Source organism: Trachurus trachurus (genome assembly GCF_905171665.1).
Source record: "Trachurus trachurus genome assembly, chromosome: 8".
NCBI lineage: Eukaryota > Metazoa > Chordata > Actinopteri > Carangiformes > Carangidae > Trachurus > Trachurus trachurus.
This window is the reverse complement of record NC_139905.1, coordinates 20,665,512-20,691,357: the sequence shown is the minus strand read 5'-3', so window position 1 is coordinate 20,691,357 and position 25,846 is coordinate 20,665,512. Positions and strand designations below refer to the sequence as shown.

Genomic DNA, 25,846 nt, shown 5'->3' with positions numbered 1-25,846 from the left:
GTTAATTTCACTATTCTCTCTAAAATTGTAAAATATCAAGTGTTTGCATTTGATCTGATAGCTTACATGTGCTTTTGCTCTATCTGAGTTTATTTTCTTGTAATCTTGCTTGCCCACATCAGAGTTATAATATGGTTATTTCAACTGGACTGCACTGTGTCCCTCTGCGTACAAAACAGAGAACAGAAAAGCAGCTTAAGTGAAGAGCTCTTTTTGTTTGTGTAAGCACCGAATTGCCAGAGTGTGTACTTTTGACTGATGAAACCGCAGCGTAAAGCACAGTTGGCTGACACACTCTTGCTCATTATCCCATCTATTGTAGGGGAACGGGCCGCCATGCCTGTTTCCACAAGGCTGCAGTGCTGACTAAATCTGTTCACCGTCCAAAGAAAGATCGATAGTCTCTTGTTTTTGCAGGTATTTGTGTGTGTGTGTGTGTGAGTGAGAGAGAGAGAGAAGATGCTGGGTTGTGCAGATTTGAGTCAGGTACCAGGAGAGGTAGTGTGTGAGGTCATGGGTCTGTGACTCCTGCTGCAAAAACTTTCATGGAATTGATTCAGTATAACAACACTAAAATCTATGGTGGTTCTGAGTGAGCACTGGGTCTTTCATCTCATATTTCTACATAGGTGCTTTCTCTGCCACTGGTCATTTTTCTTTCTCATTCATATTTAAACAGAAGCTTTGATAATGTCCTCCTTTGATCACAGAACCATGTTGATATTTAAGATCCAGTCAATTTCCTGTTCTCATCTACTTGGCTGCAGTATCTTAATTGTAGACCCATTAGTGTCTCAGTCAGTCTTTGCATGAAAAAACTCCAGCCGATAAAGCAGGAAATTTAGCTTGAACGTTGAGCTGAATATCTCCAGTATTTATTACAGTGAGTTGTAGTCATAGGAAACTACACAAGGGCGCCTCCTAAGACCCAGAACAAATTGCAAAGAAAAAGATATGAAAATGTTTTCATTTTCATTTTACATGTGCACTGTAGTGGACAATTACAGGACTATACTGTTCTCAAATGTGTAATATTTTTGATGCTTATAATCTACATGGAAAGACTAGAATTATCCTGTAAAGTACAGTAATATATAAAAAAACTAATGTCAGTTATGGGGTTTTCATTCTTTTTTTATCAACTACTACACTATTTATCATTTTTCCTAACAGGGTGCGTCTTGTGCTCCTATGCTTACCTCAACAAAAAGCTTGTTGTCCATCCATGAACAGTTTTCATTGATTAATCATTATTTAGAGTCAAGAATAAAATCATGGGATCTGTTTTTTGGAACATATTTCCATAGGCATTCATTTTGCACTGATTTAAAACCTCAAAACCGTACGTTTTGGTTTCGGCCCATAGAGGCCGATGGTGCACCTCACCAGCTCTGTGTCTTGATCTCCTTCATCTGGCTCTTCCTCATCTGAACTTTTACACTCTCCTGCAGGGTCATCATCTTTCCTTTGACTCTCATCCTCTGATAAATCTATTTCTGAATCTCCCTCAATGATTTTGTTAAGAATTCACTCAGCCTCTGTCAAGGAGCTGTTCCTTAAAAATGTGACCGAAACACAAGTACAGAGTCCCGATGTCCACTACAGTGTACAATAGTAAAGCTTTTTTTTCATATGAAAAGTAAACAATTCAGTTCTGAAAATTCACTTAAATGTTGCTGAGATGTTTATTTATAGTAATAAACAATCAACATATAGGACTCAAAATACTTAAAATTGTCAATATAATGCTCACTTTTACTCTTTCGCATGTGCTTGTTGAGATGTCGGCCATTTTTAAAAGAGGTCACACCCCCACACACAAGCTATCAATGCAAAGGGCCAGTTGTCCTCTGTAATGAACAACAACAACTAATAAGGTGACATGCATAGTATAAGAGAAATGAGCTATTATGTGCACTACAGTGTACAAAAATGCATTACCGGGTCTCAGGAGGATGTTAGATGGGTCTGTGGTTTCCACAGTCTGTCCACTAAGTCACATATCACCAAATACTGTTTCTTTTCCTTAACGTCAAAACTTTTTGCCGAAAACAGAGGAACAACCCTAACCCTAACCCTCATATCCAGTGTGCGCTGCAGTGTGTTTGTTCTCTTGGATGGAAAATAGTGTGAATAAAATACTAATGTTGCATAGTGTATCATACTGTACATTAGTATCATCAGTGAACGGAGACAAAAAAATCTGATATTTCACACTTTGTATTCAAGTAATCAAGTCATCTCTGTTAATTCACTGTGGGGACTTGGCATCAGTCCGAGGACAAAGTTGTAGTCGGCACAAATTTAAACATTTATGCTGGGGTTAAGACTTTTTAGTACTGTTTGGGTTGACTTTAAAGTGGATGCTGGATGGCCATGGTAAGTTGGATGCTGGAGGTCATTATTATACATGTAGTTATTAATGAGTGGGTGTAGTGTGGAGTGGTTCGACTGTATTCTGGCCCTGGCAGTCAACATGCAGATTTAGTTTATTTATGGGTCTTTATCAAAGACTGTAGATGCAGTACGTAGGTTCTTTTAAGGGCAGTTTTGAAGCTCTCAGTTGGCTGTTCTACAGTCATCCCTGTCGCACCTGACAGCTGAGACTTCAGTACAAGCCAATTTGTGGCAAGCATGCACTCTCCACCTGTCACTCAAAGCAACACACCCTTCATTTATGTAGACGTTAAAGCCTAAATTAAAATGTAAATATATGTTTTATAAAAATCAATTGTCAGGTAGGACAAAGCAATTTTTTGCACGAGGCTGTAAACATGTTTAATTATGTTGTAAAGTTGGACATTTTAACAGTCTACTCTATGGGGATGTCTCACATTTGGAGCTGGATTTAAGTGGCTCTTGGAAGAGCTGCATCCCACCTTTTGTCCTCTATCAACTGGGATTATCCAGCCACACCTCCAGTATGTTTGTGTGCATTTATGGCCACTGTATTACTGTATTCACAAAATATTACATAGTAGATTTTGTTTTACAATCTGCCCCAAAATGTTTAATGTCTCATTATCCTGACACACTGTACAGTGCACAAAGTCCGCTCCTCCTCCTCCCTCTACCGTGCTGTTTCCTGTGCTGCGTGGCTCTGAAGAATCGCTGAAGTTTGACAAAGCACCACTTTCTTTTGTAATGAAAACAGACACGCTTGATTGTGTTTTTCTCAAACAAAGTGTTACCTTGATCCCAGCTGCAAGCAGAGCACTCTGAAGCTGCACCGTACTTTGTCATAGCAGAAAATAAATTTGCATCTCCTGCCTTTCCTTTTTTCTATTTTTAGAAACAAAAGACTCTTTTATAACTACTTTCTTTGGTTTTATTTATGCCTTATTCTTTTCAGGCAGCAGCAACATTTTGATAGCGAGCCTGATCAAGCCAAGCTAATTCATTGAAAATAGCAAAGCAATGGGGGCATGTTCTCTCAACACAGCACCGACTTCTAATCTCACACATAATATACAAATGAATAATATGCCCTGTGAGAAATATACAGGGCTTAATAGTATATAAGGCAATATAAACCTTGTTGTCCGTGCTGTCCTTATTCACTTAATTATAATTTCTTCACGCTGTATCACTCTGCTGTTCTGCTGTTTGGATCAGCAGTGTGAAGAGGCGAGTGATACAGCACAAACTTTTACTTATGATCGGACTCTTCAACTGGTGTATTATTTTGAGATGGGACTTCTTGTAGGCGGCGAAATACACTGATTAATTGTCCCTCATTCACAACAGTGTATTGCCTGTGTCTCAGTGCAGCGCGATGCGCCGGTGTTTCTCAGTGGGGGAGAGCAGAGACCTCTCTACTGCATGTAGTGTACTTAATGGGCATTTGTAGCTCATACAACCCCACTTCAAAAAGCTGAACTATCCCTTTAAAGGGATAGTTCAACATTTTGGCAAATTGGCCCATTGCCATAATTGCTATAGTCATAGCAGTAGGTTCGTTACCTTTAATTGTAGGTGTAAGCTATTTTTAGTACAGCGGAGCGCAGCAGCAGGCTGCTCAGAGCTACGCTATGGAGGCTAAGGGAATTTCTTGGTTTCCCTCATCAAACTCATCAAATACAAAATCCCAAAACTCCACAGCGCTTTTGTAGACAAGTTGTGAGCTGCACAACCACCACGCTATGAGATAATGACGGAACGATACGAAACGGAGCCGTTTTCGAGGTAAATTCATACAAAACCGCTGATGCGCGTTGCGTTCAGGGACAGTTTTTCAGCAAGCAGTCTCCGTATTTACCCTGTATTTACCTCGAAAACGGCTCCGTTTCGTATCGTTCCGTCATTATCTCATAGCGTGGTGGTTGTGCAGGTCACAACTTGTCTACAAAAGCGCTGTGGAGTTTTGGGATGTTGAATTTGATGAGTTTAATGAGGGAAACCAAGAAATTCCATTAGCCTCCATAGCGTAGCTCTGAGCAGCCAGCTGCTGCGCTCCGCCGTACTGAAAATAGCTTACACCTACAATTAAAGGTAATGAACCTACTGCTATGACTATAGCGATTATGGCAATGGGCCAATTTGCCAAAATGTTGAACTATCCCTTTAAGTCTTAGTGTGTTGAGCTCTCAGGGCCACCGTAGATAAGAGAGCTAACAGTGAAGAAATGCCAAACATTTTTCATTCATTCATTCATTCACCCTAATTTTAAAGGTGTACAGAAAAGAAAATTGAATTTGAGCCCACTTTGGGTCATAAAATTAATGTGATAATTCATCTTTCAGACGTTGTAGGCCAAACTTTGTGCAAAATTCTATTTTTGAGTAAATCCGGGATGAAAGTGTGTATTTTTTTTTCGCATTGGATAATGCAGGCGCACGGATTATACGTCAGCCTGTACACGATTCACCAGCCACTGATATTGGATCCGTCATCCGTCATTCAAACGTCTGAGACACGCACACACACAGGGAGCTCGGGCTCGCCCCAAGCTTTGAATATCCCGCCCGCTGGATAACGACCAATCAAATTCGTTTTCCTCACTCGGGTAAACTCGTGTTGCAGCTCGTGACAACTCGGCGCGACAAAGAGGACAAACGGCCATTTCTGTACACCTTTAAGTCCGGAATGCATTGAGGTAGAGACCTCATTTGGAATTTAGCCTTGGTAAAAATAACATCCAAAGGACTATGAAAAAAATATTTTAAAATGCCAGTACATTGTAAGCAATGACAAGAAAAGTATTAAGATAGTAAATTATGAGGAACACCGGTATATACATTGCTCCGCATCTGCCAGAGATGTGTGGTTAAATGAACATGTGGCACGTCTCAGATAATGTGTGTTTTTGCGTCTCAGTCAGATCGAGTTGTGCAGACAAACCAAGTGCCCCCCCTGCGCGAGATCCCGCTGCCTGGTAGTTGAATTGTGGGTTGTTCGGTTGAATGGCTCTGCCGTCCTCTCCCGCTGAGAGCGCTGAGATGCTTCACGCTGCAATTGTGCACTTTCATTCTTCCTCTCTCTCTCTTTCACTCTCTGTCTCTCTGTGTCTCTTTCCCTCCTCTCTTCCAGCCATTCTCAATTTCGTGCATGCACCCTCTCACACACTTGAGAGAAATGGGAGAAATTGTACCCAACAGCTATGAAAGGTAGAGCTGTCCCATCAAAATCAATTACTCTCCTGATGGGTTATTTGTATGATGGTGGAGTGACAGTATTTTGGAGATCTTTGGCTGTTATCGTCCTTTTGTGGAGGATGATCTGTCCATCACGATAATGTTCACAAAAGTTGTCAGACACATCTACAATAATACTAGTGCAACAGCTGTAGTGTTTTAAATGAACTATTTAATTAGCAGTGTTGGGCACGTTACTTTTAAAAAGTAATTAATTATAGATACTTGTTACTTTCCCCAAAAAGTAACTGAGTTACTACATTATGAAAGTAACGAATTACCAGGAAAAGTAACTCTTGCCTTGCAGTACTTTTTTGTAATGCTCAAATATGTCAAATTACTTTCCCCCCACTTTCGTCCTGGGCATAAACTGCATGTTACAAACACATTTTTTTCTTTCACCTCAACGAAGGAAAAATAATGCTTGTACCTACAGTTTGAGAAAGCTACCTTTGAACTCTGTGAACTCATCACGTTGTCATCGCTGTAACTCCTCTTGATACTGAAGTGTAGTTGCTGCTGAGCTTGTGTGTTTGTGAACAGACCCCCCCCCACACACACATACACTCTGCCTCTGATTGGTTTATGATGAAATCTTATTGTACCTAAGCCAATCTTCATCACCTATTATGTGGTTGTCTCACCCTCCCTTTCACATCAGCTGCCCTCACCAAAGAAAAAAAGGCAAGGCAAGGCAATTTTGTTTGTATAGCCCATTTTTACAGTTTGTCTCAAAGGGCTTTACACAACATCATAACAACATCCTCTGCCCTTAGATCCTCACTTCGACTGATGAAAAACTCAGAAGAAAACCCTTTTAACAGGGAAAAAGTTGGAGAAACCTCACCCAGGACGGGCAGACATGCAATAGATGTTGAATACAGACAAGAAAACAGTTTACAATGATGATGATGGGTAGGAAAGGCAGGGAGAGCAGGACAGCTTAATGGGAGTAATGGATGGCAGACTGGTTCATGGGCAGGGATGGCAGGCTGGTTTAACAGCAGGGGGAAAGGAGGCGACGCAGGTGGTTCAAGTGTGTGCAGTGGGATGGAGCTCTGGAGAGATCTGTGGAAACACAGAGAGTGCGAGACACCAAGGCCAAAATACCAGGTGCAACAGATAATGGCAGTTCAAAATGTGTGAGAGGAGAGGAGAGGCGGGGGAGAAGAACCTTCAAGTATAGCCAGGTAATGGCGTATTTTATTGTCAGTAACGGTAACAGCGTTGTAATAGGGAAACAGTAACTTTTTTGATTACTCATTACTGAAAAAAGTAGCACTATTAGTAACAGCGTTAATACCAATACAACGTTATTCCCATCACTGTTTATCTGTGACTGTTGGTTGACTGCAGCCTCATTCATATCACTGAAAAGCTGTGGGACTCAAAGCAAGTGGACTTAATGTGCCTTAATTGAGATTCTGTTCAAGCATCTGACACATTAGACTTGAGTGTCCCTGGACTGTTTCAATTTTGCACAGATATTTTCTTTTTCTACTTGGCCAGTGAAAATCTCTCTCAGTGACATTTGCTTTTTCTTTTCTTTTGAGTTCTCCTTCTCTTCTGTAAGACTACACTCAGTGTTTTTATTCCACTGTGCACATTTTCCGCCCCAGCTCCCCAATAATATTTAAAGCACATCTAACCTTTTGTACGCAGGTTTTTGGGGGTCCCACCAGGAAGAGGAAGCTGCCCTGTGTCGGGACCTGTGCCCTTTGACCTCATCTACACCGACTACCATGGCCTGCAGCAGATGAAGCAGCTCATGGGTCTGTCACTGAGGAAGCACAAGTCAGTCTCTCTCTCTATGTCTTACTCTCTGTCTTTGCACAGTTGTTTCTGTTAGTTTAACAAGCTCCATTGTTTGATGTAGCCATTTTGGTAACCACCAATTGCCTGTCTGATGAAATACTTCACTATTGGCTTATTGATTTGCCAGCGTTATAGGCTGGTAGACAGTGGGCTGCTAATTTAGCCACTATAAACACTGATCAATGAACCAGGTGCAGACGTCTGGGCTGATGTCACTTCCTTTTACCCTGAGCCACAAACTGTTATTTATATGCATCACATAGGGAAATGGGTAATTTACTTGAAATGAATGTGTTGCCATATACACATATAAGTGTATAGTTATATGTATGAGAGTGAAACACAGCTCATTTATTTGCAAATTGCCCAGACAGAGAAACACATTTCACCAGTCTGAGTGGTTATAGGTGCCGTTCTCAGTAAAAGTTTTTGTCTTTTGTTCCATATGAGCAGAACTGCAACAGTCACAGTATGGAAATCTCTCTTTTTTCTTCTTTTTTTCCCAATCAAAGAAAATAGAATGCAAACACATTTAAATGCAAACTACAACCCTGTGAGGGAAACGTATAATAAACTAAAAGGCAAAGAAACAACATCTTCAAGGTATATAAAATAAATTAGTAAGTAAATACAGTCAGTAGTGTTTATGAGTAGAACTGTGACAGTCACAGCACAGGAAATCAAAATCTAAATTATTAGATAGATCAATATAAACTTTATTCATCCCCTTGGGGCAATTCAGGTATTAATCATTGCAATTATAATTCCAGTAAATTGCAGTAATGCTATACATATATTGAAGAGTAAACATCAAAGAAACAAATCTTTAAGTTATAGCAGTGTGAAAATAATGGTAATCGATGCGGCGTAGTGTTACATGGTGTAGCTGTATTGCAGTGTGTAGCTCACTGTTAGAGAAGCGTGTTACACTTGTTAAATGGCCGAGCAGCAGGCGCACACATTTCACAATAATTCATCCTGATTCTCCTGCATTTTAATTCTTTAAAATGAGGCCCCCGGCAGGGCAGCGGCAAAAAGCCTCCGCTGATTCCAATCAGCATCAGTCCAAGGTCAGCTGATCGACCAGCACTCCTCAGCTGTCAAAGTGTGACAGGCCAGTACTTTAATTTCCTTGCCAGCTCTGATGCTGATTAGAGATGCAGGGCGTTGATAAATCTCCTCAGGTTAGATTACATTAGTGGATTTTCTTGAGAGTGAGAATATTCACTGCTGATTTCGGTGCTGGTTTGCTTCACATCTTTTACTCTTGCTGCTCCTCGTAAACTAAATGTTACACCCCTGTTTTTTCTGCCCGGGTTTAATCTGGAGAGACGTCAGTGAAACGTATTTCAAGATGTTTAAGTGCTGATGCAGTCGAAGCGGTGCAATCTATTCCCTCCTTCAATGTTGCCTTAACATTATCAGGGAGGATTTGAAGCATTTTTCAGTCAATCCACAGAGACTTACATATGGCAAGAGACTTTTAACATTTCAGAGAACAATATTGATCCATGTGTTTGACTCAAATCCAGCTTAGACCAGCCCAGGTGGTGTCATGGCTGCAAAACAATGCTGTGATTTAAACCTCAGCTGTCTCACCTTGAGACCCCGTGTGAGCCCTGCTCACCACGGGGAGACTGGCAGGGGACATGGATATGATATCCATCATGGCTGACAGCTTTCTAAACCACTCTGACAACAAGACACAGTTATAGCTCTGTGATAACCTCCCATAAGTCAAAGTGAAGATAATATTGTTTGTTTTTCCATGGCTGTCATTTGTGCTGTCATTATGATCTCTGTGAGCATATTATTTTGCAGACTAAATTCTTACTGTGCATGAACGTGCTGCCTCTAGTGAAAAACTTTGACTTTTTTTCCCCCCTTTTTGTCTCACTAATTCAGCAGAGACGTCGTGATTTGAAAGCAAGAAACAACTTTGTTCCAATTTTAGCTCAGCTTATTTCTTATTTTTGTCCCAGGTGCCACATCCGAGTGATTGACACCTTCGGCACTGAGCCTGCTTACAACCACGAGGAGTACGCCACTCTGCACGGCTACAGAACCAACTGGGGCTACTGGAACTTACACGCCAAACAGTACATGACCATGTTCCGTACGTGGACTTTGATTTTTCTCTAACACAGATTTCCACTTTGCTATCTCTGAGCCCGAGGTTGCACATCTGCTTGTGGGAAATTATTTGATTAAATGTCTGCAAAAATTCTCACAGACGATTCTAAATCAGAAACGCGTGCATGCAGGCATGTGTGCATCTGAGTTCATGTCGCAGAGAGTGCGAACAGATTGCATGAGTTTACAAAGTCCTCGGGCCGACACAGACGCAGCTTTGGGGCTCCAGTGCTGCAGCGTTCGTTCAGAACAGCTGTTCCTGCACAGATGCCTAAAGCAGCCTACAGTGGCCGAACACCAGCAGCCCCCCACACACAAACACAAGCACGTTCACGGCACATTGGGTTAAACTTCAGCTGTCTCCAATTAATTCAGCGACAATTGGCAACCCCGCTGTTTCCGAAATACTTTGTGTTATCACAAAGCACGACACTGTGAAAGATGCCAGCTTTCATCCCAGGTTTGAAAATTGACTGAAAATACCGTTTCTTTCACCTCCCCACTTTACATCTCCCTGGTGGTGTCGTAGATCCTTTGTGTGTGCTAACAGTCACTGTGCTGTTTAGTTGCCTGAGAGCTGAAAGCTTTCAGGACGCATTAGAGCCGCAATCCATAATTCTGTGTTCGTTAAAACCAGAACAAAGATGATGGAACAAAAAGTTTCATTCCTGTAAAGTTGTTTCACCTTATGGTTGCTGTGCAATTAGGAGACATAGAGGCAAATGCACTGTACTGACTATTGATGGAGTCAAGCAGGCAGATGCGACTCGAAGTTTCTTAACATCACATTTATAAAGGCACCATTTTTAGTTTGTCAACTCAGATGAATTCAACTATAAATTGCCTAAAACATGAAACTGAGTTTTACTTTATTCCCATCTTTTTATTCTAGTCTCCAAACACACAGAATTCTGAATCTCTCTAAAGACTACTTTTAATAACATTTTTTTTATTCCCAGATATGAAATTGAATTTTTAATGTTGTGTTTCAAATTGCTTTTTTTGTCCTTGGCAGCCCACACTCCAGACAACTCTTTCATGGGTTTTGTGGCAGAGGAGCTGAATGAGACGGAGAGGCCGAACGTTCAGAGGAACAAGGTTAACATGGCTGTTGTGTATGGCAAAGAAGCCAGCATGTGGAAGGTCTGTATCACATGATAAACCCCTGCAACAGCTTTAAATACTAGGGATGCACGATAACAATCGGTACAGATAATTATTGGCCTGCTATTAGACAATAATTATCTGCAAACTACACAGATAAGTCAGATAATTCATCTTTTTGCCGATTTCTAGAGCCAATTATAATAAGCCAACATTGCCTCATTATCAATCAGTTTGAAACAGTTGATTTGAAACAATAATAAATGTTGATTTTAGTCATAACTGTTCTTGTTTTTATTGTGATTACAGTTGTGATGTCGTTTGTAGTCAGATGCAGAGCTACAATGTCAAATTGATCTTTACTCACTACATCTCAGCCTTTCTTAACCTCAGGTGTGTTTATAAACTATTAAAAATGATATCATTTATCAGTATAGGCATCAGTTATGAGAAGCAGGAAGTTATCAGTTATCAGTATCGGTGGAAAAAAACAGTTATTGTGCATCCCTAGTCAATAGATGTCTTGTAGTTTTTGTAGTATGTTTCTATTCTGTGAGAAGAGCAAATGATTTGTCCCTGAGTGGATTATTGAATGTGATAAAAAAAAAAAAAAGCTAAGTTTGGAGAACTCTTGAATATAACCCTCCTACGCTGTGAAACAATCACAAAATGTTTCTTTTCTGAACCATTTTCTCCTGTAGGAATCTCTGCTGAAATGTTGTTGGTAGAGGAACAATTGGTTTTTGTTTAGAGTGAATTTTCCCGCCGAGCTACTGGCAAGGTTTCCCTCTGTCGTACTGTACAGTAACTTTGAAGTGTGCTGCAGCTTCCCCCAAGGTTTGCTTCACTTGAATCTAACTGGAGCTTTGTTCGCACACTGGCACAGCATCCCCTGTTTCTCCAAACAAGCTGAGCTCCGATGTTACATTTGTGAGTCTGAAAAAAAATTGCCAGTAGTGTCAGGATCTCTCCAGACAATGAAAACCTCCTTGTTGAGAGCAGACTCTTCTGCCGCCTCTGTGCTGAGATTCACATGTGAGATTTTGGGCTCACGAAGGTCCTACGAGAGGAAAAATGACTAATTCTTCATGTCGTATTCTCTCTTTTCCTCTACATCGGCTTCTCCCAACTCACTTCCGTCCTCTTGGCACTTCTGTTCTCTTCCTTCACTACTCTGTATTCATGATACCATGATGCATCATTGATGGATCCACACAGCATCAAGGAAGAGCACCTGCCTTTCACTGGCATTATCGATTCTCCAAATGCTGAAACCCAAACCATGCATTCCTGGAGTGGTTCATGTCAGTGATGTGGATATACAATATCCCTCCAAAATATGTGCTTACAGACTTGTTTAACGTGATTTGAAATATCAGCCAGAATTTAAACCATCTGTGACAAAGTATGGAGGAGTGTCATATAAAATTGCCTGAACTCATAAGACAGAACATATAAATGGCTAAATTTGGTAAAGAAGTTTTGAATTTTTCCAGTGGTCATAATTATAAGTCACTGCAATTATCATGAATCCAGGAATGAAGGCTTTTGGGAGCAGTGTCACTTTGAGTTACAGAAAGTGTGATTTCATCTCCATGTTGCTCACAGACATTAAAATAGCCCAAGATGAAAAACGAGGAGTAACACTCAGATGACATTTATAAATGCTTTATGCCTTCAAGACATAGCGTGAGTAAATAATTCATGACATTCCCCCAGCAACACTTTTTGAGATGAACAAATTCACTTTCACCTCAGTGGGATTATGCAAGCGAAGTGTCTCACACAGCTACTCAGAGGATATACATCGATTTCATCACGTCACAGGTGTTGGATCGTTGCCCGTTGCCTCGACGATGATGTTGGTGCTAACAAGAGCTGACTCGGTTCATCAGATCAGCTTGTCTTATTTCCATTGACAATTTTTTTGCTCTGGCTTAAGTGACTCTCCTGCCCTCCTCAACTCCTACGGGATGTTTCCCTCTGCCCTTCAAAGAGTGGTTGTGTGTAATAGTAATGAATCAGTGCACCACATTTAACTGTGTGTGTGTTGTTGAAGTGCTATAGGAGAGCTGATCGACTGTGTTGAAAGGTTGTATAAATAATTGTCGCTTCCACTAACCAGCTGTAGCCATTAGCCCATGTTGGCAGTGCTGTTATAAGCTCCATGCCAATGGTGGCAGTAAGCCAGCTAGCAAAAGCAACATGTGCCAACAAATTCATTATATCACCAGGAAGTTAGCTAATGTTATCATGTCTACCAATAATGAAAACAGACATGCAACATTAAGTAGCCATCGGGATAATAACGCACAAGAAATGCCAGCACCGTCTCAAAATCCAGAGCAGTGTTGCCTCCACAGCCTGATGGGGAAAGAAATTCAGCCTTAGACTTATCACTTGGGAGCTGCAGCACAAACACTACTGATGGAGCCGATAAAAACTTTATGCATTGCCATTGTTTGACAGGTCTCCAGCTTTATCCATTTCTTTGTCGGAGGCCTTTTTAAGCACAAACTTAGTGGTTTCTTCAGTGGAGGAAATTCTGGGAGGTAGTTTTTACCTGAAAACTTCACTGTCCCGTCTCACCTTTATATGGGCAGTCTGTGTGCTTAAATAAACATTGGGAGGGCCGTCACGTACTGTACACGCATGTACAATATGTTCCTTAGAATAAGATACCAGAACAAAGGACAGAGAAATACAGAACAAAATAGTAGGACTTTCTCTGCTTAGGACATTGGTAATTCACTGTATAGAGCATAGTTATTTGTAGCTATATTATTTTTTATAAAACATGTAATAACATTTAGGGTCAAACATAGTTCAGACCAAAACAGAAAAACTAATTTTAGCTGCCGTTCTTAAAGATAGTGTAGTTTCTGTGCAGTGGAATGCAACATTTATCTTAAAGTTAATTTCATAAACAGGCTTTAGAATAGACAGCATTTATTATTTATCTATTTATCATGGAGGTCTGTGTTTAGATATGGGAGTTTTCAAAGCAACATAATCATCTAACAGCATCCAAACTGCAGGTAAAAAAAAACATTTGTTAAGGGTAACAGTGTTGAAAACTTGACAATGGAAATATACGACACAAAGTGAAGCAGTGAGAGACTAAAACTAAGCAGTAGGGATAGAGAGGAGTAAAGAAAATACTAATTTGAATGCAAATGAGGATGGCCCACCTTTGTAGCAGTGTTTACAATGATAAATCAGTTATTTTCCAGTGTTTAATTCATTTTCTCCCGCGTGTCTCCAAAGGGTAAGGAAAAGTTCCTGGCCATTCTGCAGCGCTACATGGAGATCCACGGGACAGTTTACTATGACACACAGCGTCCGCCGGAGGTTCCTGCCTTTGTCAAGAACCATGGTCTGCTGCCTCAGCACGAGCTGCAGCAGCTTCTTAGAAAGGCCAAGGTAGGGACGTTACGGATGCTTTCATGAAAATGCTCAGATGTTTCACGTACGACTTTTGAATTATATTCAAGTGCTTTCTGCTTCTAAAGAACTGAACTAAACCTTATGCAAGTGCTGACCTGGATATGAGCAGCTCGGTGAATATACTTATGATCCCTTTCTTTTCCCTCTTTTTATTCCTGTTAAGCTTTTCATTGGATTTGGGTTTCCATATGAGGGTCCGGCCCCTTTGGAGGCTATAGCCAATGGCTGCATCTTTCTACAACCCAAGTTTAATCCCCCTCACAGCTCTCTTAATCACAACTTCTTCAGAGGGAAGCCCACTTCCAGGAAGGTAGATAGACTCATCATCGTCCTAGCCATAAGAATGATGGCAATTGACTTTTTTATACAATGCAATATTTAATCGCACATTCATAAAAACCAAGTGAACAACACAATTTTCGATCTCAACTTGATATGCTTTTATTGTAATTGAGAATGTATCCCATTTATCCCTCCCTTAGGTGTTCTCCCAGCATCCCTACGCAGAGCAGTATATTGGCAGACCTCGCGTCATCACCATCGACTTCAATAGCTCTGAAGAGTTTGATGCAACCATCCGCGAAATCATGAAGATCAATGTATGTCCTTTTTTTTATTATCCAAACTCAGCACGACCCATTCAACAAAATCATAGTATTCTAATATAAAGTCTACTGCAGCACATTATAATGCTGCATAATGGGCTAGGTAAAGGCATAAATCGCACTTGCACACTTTATATTCACACTTCACATGGTTTGACCTACTTTTGAGGCCGTCAGCCTTTAATAGAGCTCTTAATCATGGCATCCGACATTAGAGCAAAATGCTTAGCTGGCTTCCTCTCTGCTCTCTGCGCTGCTAATTGCTTGAGATATTGAGCGGCTCAGTAGGTAAACTATGCCCACACCTGGGCTTACATGGCTGCTTTCCAGAGGCCGGCACCACAGTCAGTAAGCTTTGTCTACAGCAGATCATATTAATCAATCACGCTGTGCTCAATGTGTCAGCGCAACAACGCTGAGCCATAGCCAAGACTCTCGCAGTGCCAAGATGCATGTGTGCCTCTACCTGCCAGGTGTGTTAAATAGGAACTTGTGCTTCCTGCTGATAGAGGTAAAATATGTTACCAGTTAGGGCACTACTAAATGTTTAAAGAAGTGGTGAAAAACAAATGATTACACAGGCTGACTGAGCAGCTTTTACCTTGTATCTAGCATCCTCTTAGAAAGATCAATTAATTTAATGTTCATTAATATAATGCATGAGAAAATTGTTGGATTTTTTTTTATGTGTCTATGTAGTGTGGATATTTAAATACTATTGATTGGAATTACATGGATTTGTAAATACAGTAAAACAAAATTGTTCCATCATAAAATTTAAGGAAAGCTGCTGATGTAACTTAATGTGTGAAATAAATTAATTAAATTTTTTACAGATTATAAGGGACACTTCTGACCCTGAAATATACCTAACTGACTAACTGTTGTGCCTGTCTGAAATGCTGTTGCCTCAGTTTTTACTGGCACCATGGTAACAATGCATGATGGAAACAAAGAAACACACGCACTTAAACGTTTGTGACACCAGCTTGATCTTACTTGCCGACAGGGCTTGTGTGCCTCTTCCTGGACATGGCTGCTCCAGGCACAACTCACCTTGGCAACGCGGATTAAGTTTTATTTCATGTCATCAGAGCTGAAGTGAAATAATGAATGTTGCTCGCATATTTTTTGAGGCGGAGGGATGCTGTCGGTTTTGGTATATAAACTGCACCGTCTTTTTAAAATGTTTTCTGCTTCTGAATTCAAATCACCATCTATGAAGCGGTTTTCTTTTTTTTTCTCTCACTCTCGCTCTCGGATTCTATTATATAAAGATGCCCAAAAGGCAAATTGCATTGCAGAATAGCTGATGAAGTGCCAGATACATTTCATTAAACTCAGATGAAATAAAGTAATAAGGGAGTGCTAAAAGGAACACAACACTAAAAGGATCCATTTATCAGTTTAAAAGCCCTTGTGCTTTAGTGGCCTGATAGTAAACAATGAGATCTCACTTCAGCCACCACGGGAGACATTCAGAGGGGATTCTGCATCAGGGAGCCTAACAGAATGTATCTTATCCTGATATATTTCATAATTACTGATGTCATCAAAAAACAATAGGTTTAAAAACTCAGTAATTAATATAAATCTGTCTCATAAGACACCATCCTGCACTCTTTTTTCCACAACCAGCAGTAGTAGTCTTCCCCCCTGCGCTGCTATGTTCTCACATCTCTTACAAATCTGTTAGCAACCGACACTAGAGAGAACTGAACATGCAATCGATCACTGTTCTCTCACTGAATTTTAATCCACTGTCTGCCATCAACATTTACACAATGAGTGACGGACCTTAGCAACCACACTGATAAGAGCAGGACCAAGAATGCACAAAAAACATCATCATCTTCAGCGCAGGAGGACCTGTGCCCTGCCGTCAGTTTAATCCATTGTTTGACATATTGGTATAGTCATCACTAAAAATAATGAAATCAATTTTCAAACCCGTCACCTGTGATGTATTAGGTCATTGATTTTAATGTGATGCTCATGGCATGATATAAGCCTTTCACAATTACACTAATGAATATGTCAGCTTTGATTAAGTGTCAGATTCTCAGTTCCTATAATTACTAAGACTTGGTTCTGTGGACACCCACCACCCTCACTGTTTCTTCATCTTCATCAGGGTTCACATCTGTCCTTGCAGGTGGAGCCATTCTTGCCCTATGAGTACACCTGTGAAGGGATGCTTGAAAGAGTTCATGCCTACATTCACAACCAGGTAAGTCTCAAAACAAATCCAATCAGGTGAGGCATGCCAGCTGATGTAGTGATATAATAGAAGTTGTTTGTTGGTGCATGTGTTGAAAGGGGGGCCGCTGGGGTTGGTGACATTTTGGTACAGTAGTGTGAAGCAACCATCGGAATAGATGTGAAATGTGAGCTGGAACCACAAGATTAATTATTCAGTTTGTGCCTCAACAGCTTTGGCCCTTTTCAAAGGGTTTCAAAAGAGCCATTTGTAAGTTTAACTTGCTGTTAACTTGCAGGTCTAGAGGAAACATTGCAAAATCAGCATGAAATTCACTTTCTATTGGCTATCAACTATCTCCAGTTGCTGAAAGCAATGCCAATAGTCTCAGTCATGTCTTTTTTTCCCTCTTGAAGTTAGCATGCTAACGAGCTAGCCCCAGCCCATCTTGTCTCTTTACTTTATTTGAAATAAATGATGGAGAGATATTATCTTGTAAACCAATGATGTTCCTTGGACAACATGAAGAATATAAATGATGGGTCTCAGAGCAGTAAGTGCAATAGGAGGCCTCCGCTCATCAGGATGGTCGTCTTTGTAAGTTGTCTCGGCTTCTTTATTGACAGGGGAAGAGGTTTAATTGGCTCTTTGCTGAAGCCTGAATTGGTTTGAATGTGTTTTGCTGCATCTAAAACATTTGTCATCATTTGTCCACCTCCTGACACAGATACACACCATGCAGTCCACGCCACACTGCTTCAAATCAACATGTTTAACCTCATCTTTTTTTGATGCTCTAAGCTTGCTGTTTGTTTGAATCTTTTGTCCTTCATCATCTCAGCATTTGCCGTTTTCGGTCAGATGTTCCGGGTGAAGACAGTTTTCGCTATTTCAGAATGTGAGGTGTGTGGAGACGTTTTGCTAATTCCAAAAAATGCTGTGTGGTTAAATGGCCTGTAGCCTAATGGATGAGGAACATATTGTAATTGAATTTTTGCAACGGCACAAGGTCTCCTGCCCTTTCACATTCACATGTCCATTCAGTTGATCTATGTTAAATTAATAAACTGAACTTGTATTTAGAGAGCTCCCTTTCTGGGATTTCTTGGTTGCTTAGGCACAATATTTATTGTGCCTCTGCTAAACTGCCTGGGCCAGCTATTAAAACATTTGCAGGCACCAGCTGCAAGTATAATAGACAAGCACAGTGACTAATTTTAGTCAGTGATGCTCTTCAAGGACACAAATGAATGAGAAACGTAATGCTAATACATAAAATGGGCTGACATGCAGTCTTCTTTTTTTGACACATGAAATTGATAGTCATCAATAATTTAGACATGACTTTACACTAGATACTACCAAATCAAGTGTGGGTACAGAAGTCCTACTGCCAAACAAAAAGTAGACACACACATCCAAACCCCACACACATTTTTTGTATTTGTGCATTCACACATGTTGTCATCCTCTGACACATCTATCATGTTGTGATGGTTGCTATAGAGTCTGGCAGTGGCAGGTTAAGGGAAATGTGTTAGCCTCTGCTCTGCTTTGACACAATCTCTCCCCCGCTGTCAGAAATACACACACACACTCAACATGCCGTGACTGACTGAGACTGTGACTGCCAGCCTGGCTTGTCCAAGGTCAGACTTCCAATCAGACTTTCCTCCCTTTTCTTTTCTTCCCCTTTTCTTAACGCACCCTGTCGCCCATTTCAGACTTTTCCAATTTTGTTTCTAACTACACAAATCGCTCACATTTCTCACCCTCATTTTTCAACTTTCCAGTCGAATCTCTAAGCCTCCGGCTATGACTACCACCTCTGTCCACTGACGGAGCTCCTCTTCCACTGTCACTGTTATGATGCACTTTCATTCCAGCTGAGATTGTATGACAGCATGATGACACATGCAGTACAGCACAAAGAATGCATCTTACACACTCTACACTTTTTAATGTCCTATTATTATTAGTTTTCAAAGTTTCCCAGTGACTGTGGATAAAGCATCCAACTGATAAACAGTGACACATCTCCTGTAATTTATCTGAGATGCAGGTTAAGTTTGTGGCTGCTCTTCCAGTCAGTCTACCTGTGTCAAAGACACACAGCTACACTGTGGCCGCTCACTATAGGGTGTTAACAGATCTTATTATCACAATGCATCCTCTAATGTAGTGAAAACCTAAGGTGTTAAAACAAATGCTCATTGAACAGGGACTATATGCAGTGTGTAAATGATAATACAGACATTTGGATTAATGTAACTCATCAAGTTTGACCATAATTGACCATAATATGTTTTCACATGCACTGAACTGGCAACATCACCACATAAATTATTCAGATTCCTTCTATTCAAATGGTCAGGTTGTGAACATCCAGTTTATTCAATGTGAACCCAATAGTGAATATACTCAAAATGTCCATTACTGTCATCTCTTGCATTGAAAAGGTATCTGCAACCACACACACACACAGGTTGACAGCTCCTTAATGCAAATGTTCAATATGTGACCGGCATCAACTCCTGTGACACTCACTCTCAAACTTTCCATGAGGAAATTTTGTAGTTTATTTTAATGTTTCAAGACGGATGTAATGCACCACATCAACAATGATAATAGTATCAAAATACAGTAAATCCTTTACAAATAATACATGATGCACACATACTGTAAAAACATATAAATAATAGCATTTTTACTGTTTTTATCCATCTTCTAACCTTGCTGCTCTCCAGCCCTCCATTTTCTTGATGAGGTGTGTATGTACATTGTGCATGTGTATGTGCGTGCGTGCGTGCGTGCGTGCGTGCGTGCGTGCGTGCGTGCGTGCGTATGTGTGTGTCATGGATGATGTCTGTGTTTAAGAGTGGAGGTGCAGCAGAGATGGAGAGATTGGAAACCTGGTTATTGCCTGTGGGCACTAGGAGCCTGTTTAATAAACGGGTCTGGAGGCCAGAGGGACATGTCAGAGAAATGTTATTACCTGGGTCTTATGAATAGCTCCAGCTGGAGGGGGAATCTAATCAGGGCTTTCACCAGAGCCTAATTTTACCTCTAAACCTCATTTGTTACTTGGTGGCATAACTGCATTCATATACTTCTCCCGGAAGATTGTCGAGGAATTGTCAGTTCTGATGAGCACCTTTTCTATCGTAACACTTCTATTATTACTTCTTGTATTAGCTGTCAGGGAAGCCTGTGTGCTGCTAAGCTACTTTGTCACGGGTCTGTAGTGTAGTAGAGAGTTTATTTTACTTGACAGGGTCAAATTGTTTGCAATACAACACTCAAAATATTACTGATCTGGGACATTTTATCTTGGCACCTGCAGGACTTTTGTTCTCCAGAGGCTCCATTTCCTCCAGTAAACTCATCCAAGACGTGGCAGGGCAGCCCTCCCAGCCCCTTCATCCTCCTGCCCAACTCCAGCTTTCTAACCTGGGCATCCCACGGCAGCTCCTACTCATCCTGGCCCCCGCTCAGTGCTCTGCGGCTTTTGGCTTCGCTGGAGGGTCAGTCGTGTGTGACGGCATGCCAGAGCGCAGGACTAATCTGCGAACCTGCCCTCTATCGTTTCATCAACATTAAGGAGGCCTTCAGCGCGTAAGATGTTTCCTCGTTTGGATCATTTGTTAAATGACTGTGCACATTAATTTGGCCCTACACATTTTTAATATTTTCATTTGCTGGTGTTGACACAGCATTATAACAAAACAGTCATGTTTACTCTTCATTTCTTAATGTAGTATAATTAGTGTTTATCAGCATGTATCAGCAAAGTAAACAAGAAAACAAGATTTTTTTTTTTTAAAAAGTACTGTTTTTTATAATGATGTTTTTGGATGACATACATACAAACACATTGTATGTCTACCAATGTAGAGATTGTTTACTCATCTTTAATGTTGGAATATAATTCATTCTGAAAAGTCAATTACATACCTGTGATTTTGATAGTATACTGTACATTGGCCCTTTAAATGAAGGGGAAACTTGAAGTTTTTTCTTGTTCACACTATTCGGTGTTTTTGTAAAATGTATCATCTTTTCAGGGGAGTCTTAAAAAATGATCATCATAAGGTAACAATGAATTTAACTAACTTTCTCCTCACTGTGTTGTGCGTCATTTGCACTCCTATTATGCATCAGCACAAAGTACAGGAGGTTCACCCTTTCCCTGTAACATTTCCCTTCTCTCCCCGAGGTTGAAGAGGCACCACCGTAGAATTAATATCAATTATATTAGTGGAATTATCACCCGTACCCTCTGGCACTCTTGCTAACATTAATATTAAACATATTGTGAGTGGAATTACACTTAATACTCTATCAACCTGAAAACAATGAATGTTACAGTAAGTTGTAAGCTGGGTCCTCCTCCTCCTCTGTCTTTGTCTCCAGGCTGGACTTCCAGTGCGAGGGACTGGAGTCAGAGATGAACCACCTCTTCCCTGCCTTCTCAGCAGAACATGCTGAATGTGGCCTGCAGCAGGAGCCGCTGCTGTTCAGCTGCGCCGGCTCCAGCAGCAAATACCGCCGCCTGTGCCCCTGCAGGGACTATCGTATTGGCCAGGTTGCACTGTGCAGGGACTGCCTATGACCACGGGAGGAGCTGGTTGACGGAGACACTTTAATTATTGGTGAGGTCCCGGCCGACCCAGGAGACTCTTCTCTCTGACAAGGAGAGAAAGCAGTAACATGCTGTAATGCTTAAACAATGACTCTAATCCTCTGCCTCTGACCCAGGACTGTCTGCCGAAGGAGGTAAGGTGGTAACAAGCTCTCAGGGAACTGCATGATTGTACTTTGAATCTGGTGGTGGGTTTGAAGCTTCAGTTTAAAGGTTTACGTACATGGCAGCATCAGGACCACATTCACTACAGTCATGATGACAATGTGCCATTTGACGGATCAGTTAGTTTAGTAACAAAATCATGAGCAATCAAAAGGGAAGAGGGATCACAAAAAAAACAAAACAATGTTGCCAATGCTTGAATTTCATAAGTGTGTTTTGCAGGGTTGTGTGAATACCTAAGTATCATAGTGGAGTGTGGATATTTGTACTAGATGCACCCAAAGCCATTTACACCATGCTGAGATGTACTATTTTACATGTCCTGTAATGAATATATTTGTACATAAGTGTTGTTTAATAAAATACAGGGGGGAAACACGTGGCCATTATTTATTATAGAAAATGTTTTGGAATTATATTTCATCACATTTTAAAAAATAGGACTCGATGAATGAGACATCATCAATCATTTATGGTCAATTTCACAAAGCCAAGTGTGGGGAAATATCCTGATTACTTCTTTCAGACTGATTTATATGCAAACAGTGCTGGCTTGGGCTCATTAGTTTATAATGCACTCTTTGGATAAAAGATGACAATTGTGTTTGGGTTGATTCCAGCATCTTTATTTTATTTCTTTTATTTGAAAACGGACTAAAAGCTATTGTAGGAACCATGAATTTGGTTTTCTTTTAGTTAAGTTTGAGGGTTATTTTGGTGGTGTTTGTTTTGATTATTATTTAGTTTGTGTAATCATATTGAGTGGCGGGTCACATGATTATGGACAGGGATAGCACTTTATATGTTCACCTGTTGCTTTTCTTTTGTTTGAGAGAGGGAGAGAGGGTGAGCTGGTGTCACCGTATTTTTTGTTGGCCATTATTTTATTAGTTGTTTTTTTGTGAATCACTGTGATCACTTTGATTTTAGTTCATACACTTCTTTATAAGTTCATTTTGATCTTTAGTTCAGAAATCTCAGTGAGGTTCTTTTGTAAGCGTGTCGGACATCCAGGCCCAGCCTTAGCTTCTCAGCAACTCATCTTGGTTGAAGTCGCTATAGCTATTTTGAAAAGCCATAAAAAAGATATTTGATGTAAATAATACAATACCCTCATGCACTGTTTATACTCAAGCCCTTACAGAAACCCATATTTGCCCTATGCTTTCAAGATAGGAATGGAATAGGACACTTTATTTAATAACACAACCATTTCTGGTGAGAATGACTATGGCAGACATCAGCCCCTCTACACACAGAGTAAGAGATGAGCTGGACCGTGACTGCACAGTGACTGATGTATGGTAGCAGCGTAAAATCACAACTTTCTCCACTTGCCAAATTGTTTTGGTATGGATGTAGTGTCATATTATTATAAGTTACATTTTATTTAAGTGTATCTGCAGACCATAGTCATGTACCCACACATTTGTAAACTGATTACAAACAGTAAGAAGAGCAGTAAAGTTTACTGAACCACGCCGAATTAAATAATTGATTGATTATTGCATTTAGTCATTCTGCTCCATTGTGATTGGATTTGAAACTAAAGAGTTAGTTCTTATCTCTTTGGTCTTGTAACCTTCCACACAAATTGGAAGTATTTTATGCCATTTATGCCAGAAACCTCTACTCTCCTTCAAACCACACAGCACAGTGTCCACCAGTTGTCATGCGTCACATAATGATAAGCACATTCACATCAAATGCTCTGCTGAATTTTTTTCTCTGAAATACATTTACTTGCTTGCGGCAAAAAAAAGGGAGACAATGTTGGAACTATTTTTTTTCGACATGTCAGTAGTTTAAGGTTGTTAAATATCTGTCTCGCCCCAAGCAGGTCAAGTTAAATGTGTATCCCATTGCCCACTCAATGAACAATCTTTAATGTGTAATTCTGTTTGAGTTTGCAGTAGTTGTGTAGTGTATTTGTCCACCACCTATACCTCCTCCTCCATGTGTACCCACAGAGGCTGGAGCATAATCAGATATTAAATGATAACAGGGTTTCCCGCAGCGCTTTCCTGTTAAGGCGGCCGCCTTAACAACAAAGAGCTGCCGCCTAAACTAACGTCTTAAAAAAATAAAAAAATGTAGCGATATTCACAGCACACACACACACGACGGTGACATTAACGCGCGCCGCCACGTCTGCTCATAGCGCAGCAACAATGCAGCAGCGTCAGGCCGTCACTGAAACGCTCCGTGGAACCGAGACATGACACGGCGCGCCCGGTGTAAAAGTTCTCAGAATCAGCTCCGGTGACCGCGGCGCTGACGATTGGGGGTGAGTCGCGAGCGTCATATGTCTTGGTAGAGCACGGCCGCTGCAGCGACCCTCCGACAGTCCCATCGCTGCGTGTCAATCCCCCCTCTCACTTTCTCTCCGCGTCCCCGTCTCTCTCCAGCTGCCCTTTCAAAATAAATGCATAAAAAGCCAGAGAAAAAAACAAAGTAGGGGAAACACTGCTTTGTTTTCTCTGTCTTTTTATGGTTTAGTAATTCTTTCATTAGTGTAGTAGCAGCGTTCAGTTACCACGAGCGTAGTTGTGACCTGTTGTGATCATAGATGGCATGGCATATGATTTTTATGTAAGTCCCTTCGAAAAGTCCCATGACCAGCCAAACTCCTAAAAAAAGCGTGATTTATAGTTCATAACATGGTACTTTTGGCATATGGCACCAGGGCCGTTGCTAGGAATCCTGGGCCCCCTGAAAGTATACTAAAGTGGGCCCCTGCCCCCTGACTTTTCCACTTTTACGTATCTATTATCATTTCTTATTTAGCCTACTTTGTTTTGATGGTAATGCAGCATTACTATGAGTATCAGTCAGGGTCTTATGCAGAATAATTCAGTCATACAAAGATTAGACTACTGGGGTTTTTGTGGGCCCTACTGGGCGCTGGGCCCCTATAATGATCATCACCTTTCTCCCCTATACAACGGCCCTGTATGGCACTACAGGACCAGTTAAATATAAAACACAATTTTATACAATATACTGTATATAAGTAGGGGGTCCCCGCTCCATCTCTCCATCAGTTTGGGGGTCCTTGGCCTGGAAAACGTTGAAGACCCCTGCTCTACACACCACAGAGAAGCGCACATGCATAACAGCAGCGCGCATGGTGAAAGCGAAACTTAATACGGCGCACCGACCCCCCCCCCCCCCCCCCCCCCCGCCAACAGGACAGACACCACCTTAACTAACACATTTTCTGGGGGAAACACTGGATAATATGATATAGCTGTAATACTATGAGATGTGTTTTTAATAGGAAAGGATAAATAACTGTGTAAACACAGACGAATATCCTTGCAGCCTAACATTATGGCATTGTAGTGTGTTCTAAAAATCTAATCTATTGATTAAAAGCCTGTATGTCCCACTAATACATGTTCAACTGGGGGCTTTCTCAGGCAATTCACTGAAGGAAAAAACATCAAACACACAATTTCAGTCATCTGTGTGCCAGTGACATCAGCATGGAGCGAATGAGTACAATCTACTGTCGAATGAAAGTGATCTGCAATTTTTTTTTTCTCAATCATGTTTTATTTTCAAATACTCAATCAAGACATGCTCTCTTTCACTACCGGTTGTGTGCTTGTTTTTTTAGATTGCAGTGAGACTTAAGCGCCATTCATTTTCTTCAGCATCTCCTGTCAACTTCAGGCTCAACTTGAAAGCTTGAAGATCTGAAATCTTGAACAAGTTTTTATATACGTATATACTTTTTTTTTTCATTTATTTTAAATCACCTTTACAAATGGACATTGTAATATGCAAGGAAATGCTGCAATGTCACTAAAGTCATTATCATGTGTGCTGCTGCTCCACTGAAGCTGTGAAACCCTTGACTAAGATAAGAGGATTTTAATGAGACATCCTCAAAAGACAGAGTTGGAATTTGCCGGTTTTCATTTAATGATGGTGTCTCTTTGACTGATAGTAAGGACCATTTCGCAATATGCCTATTTCTCCTTTCCAATTTATAATCTCTGAACTAATGTTGAACCTTCTCTTGATTCTCTGAAACCAAAGGAAAAAGAATATACTGTGCGGTGGTGGCAGTGGAGAGGGCTTTATATCGGTCGAA

The 25,846-nt window shown here is 40.8% G+C and overlaps 1 protein-coding gene across 1 annotated transcript in view; it reads left to right on the top strand.

Moving 5' to 3' along the window:
- The window catches only part of mgat5b (alpha-1,6-mannosylglycoprotein 6-beta-N-acetylglucosaminyltransferase B), a gene marked incomplete at both ends in the record, with an annotated part of 68,201 nt that extends 46,652 nt beyond the window's left edge, over positions 1 to 21,549 (top strand). Inside the window, 9 exons of the mRNA XM_083976807.1 lie at positions 7,296 to 7,427; positions 9,431 to 9,564; positions 10,597 to 10,724; positions 13,953 to 14,108; positions 14,296 to 14,442; positions 14,615 to 14,731; positions 16,893 to 16,967; positions 20,281 to 20,552; positions 21,351 to 21,549. Of these exons, the coding sequence (XP_083832933.1) occupies positions 7,296 to 7,427; positions 9,431 to 9,564; positions 10,597 to 10,724; positions 13,953 to 14,108; positions 14,296 to 14,442; positions 14,615 to 14,731; positions 16,893 to 16,967; positions 20,281 to 20,552; positions 21,351 to 21,549 (1,360 nt within the window). The remainder of the gene's footprint in view (positions 1 to 7,295; positions 7,428 to 9,430; positions 9,565 to 10,596; positions 10,725 to 13,952; positions 14,109 to 14,295; positions 14,443 to 14,614; positions 14,732 to 16,892; positions 16,968 to 20,280; positions 20,553 to 21,350) is intronic.
- Positions 21,550 to 25,846: the final 4,297 nt, after the last annotated feature.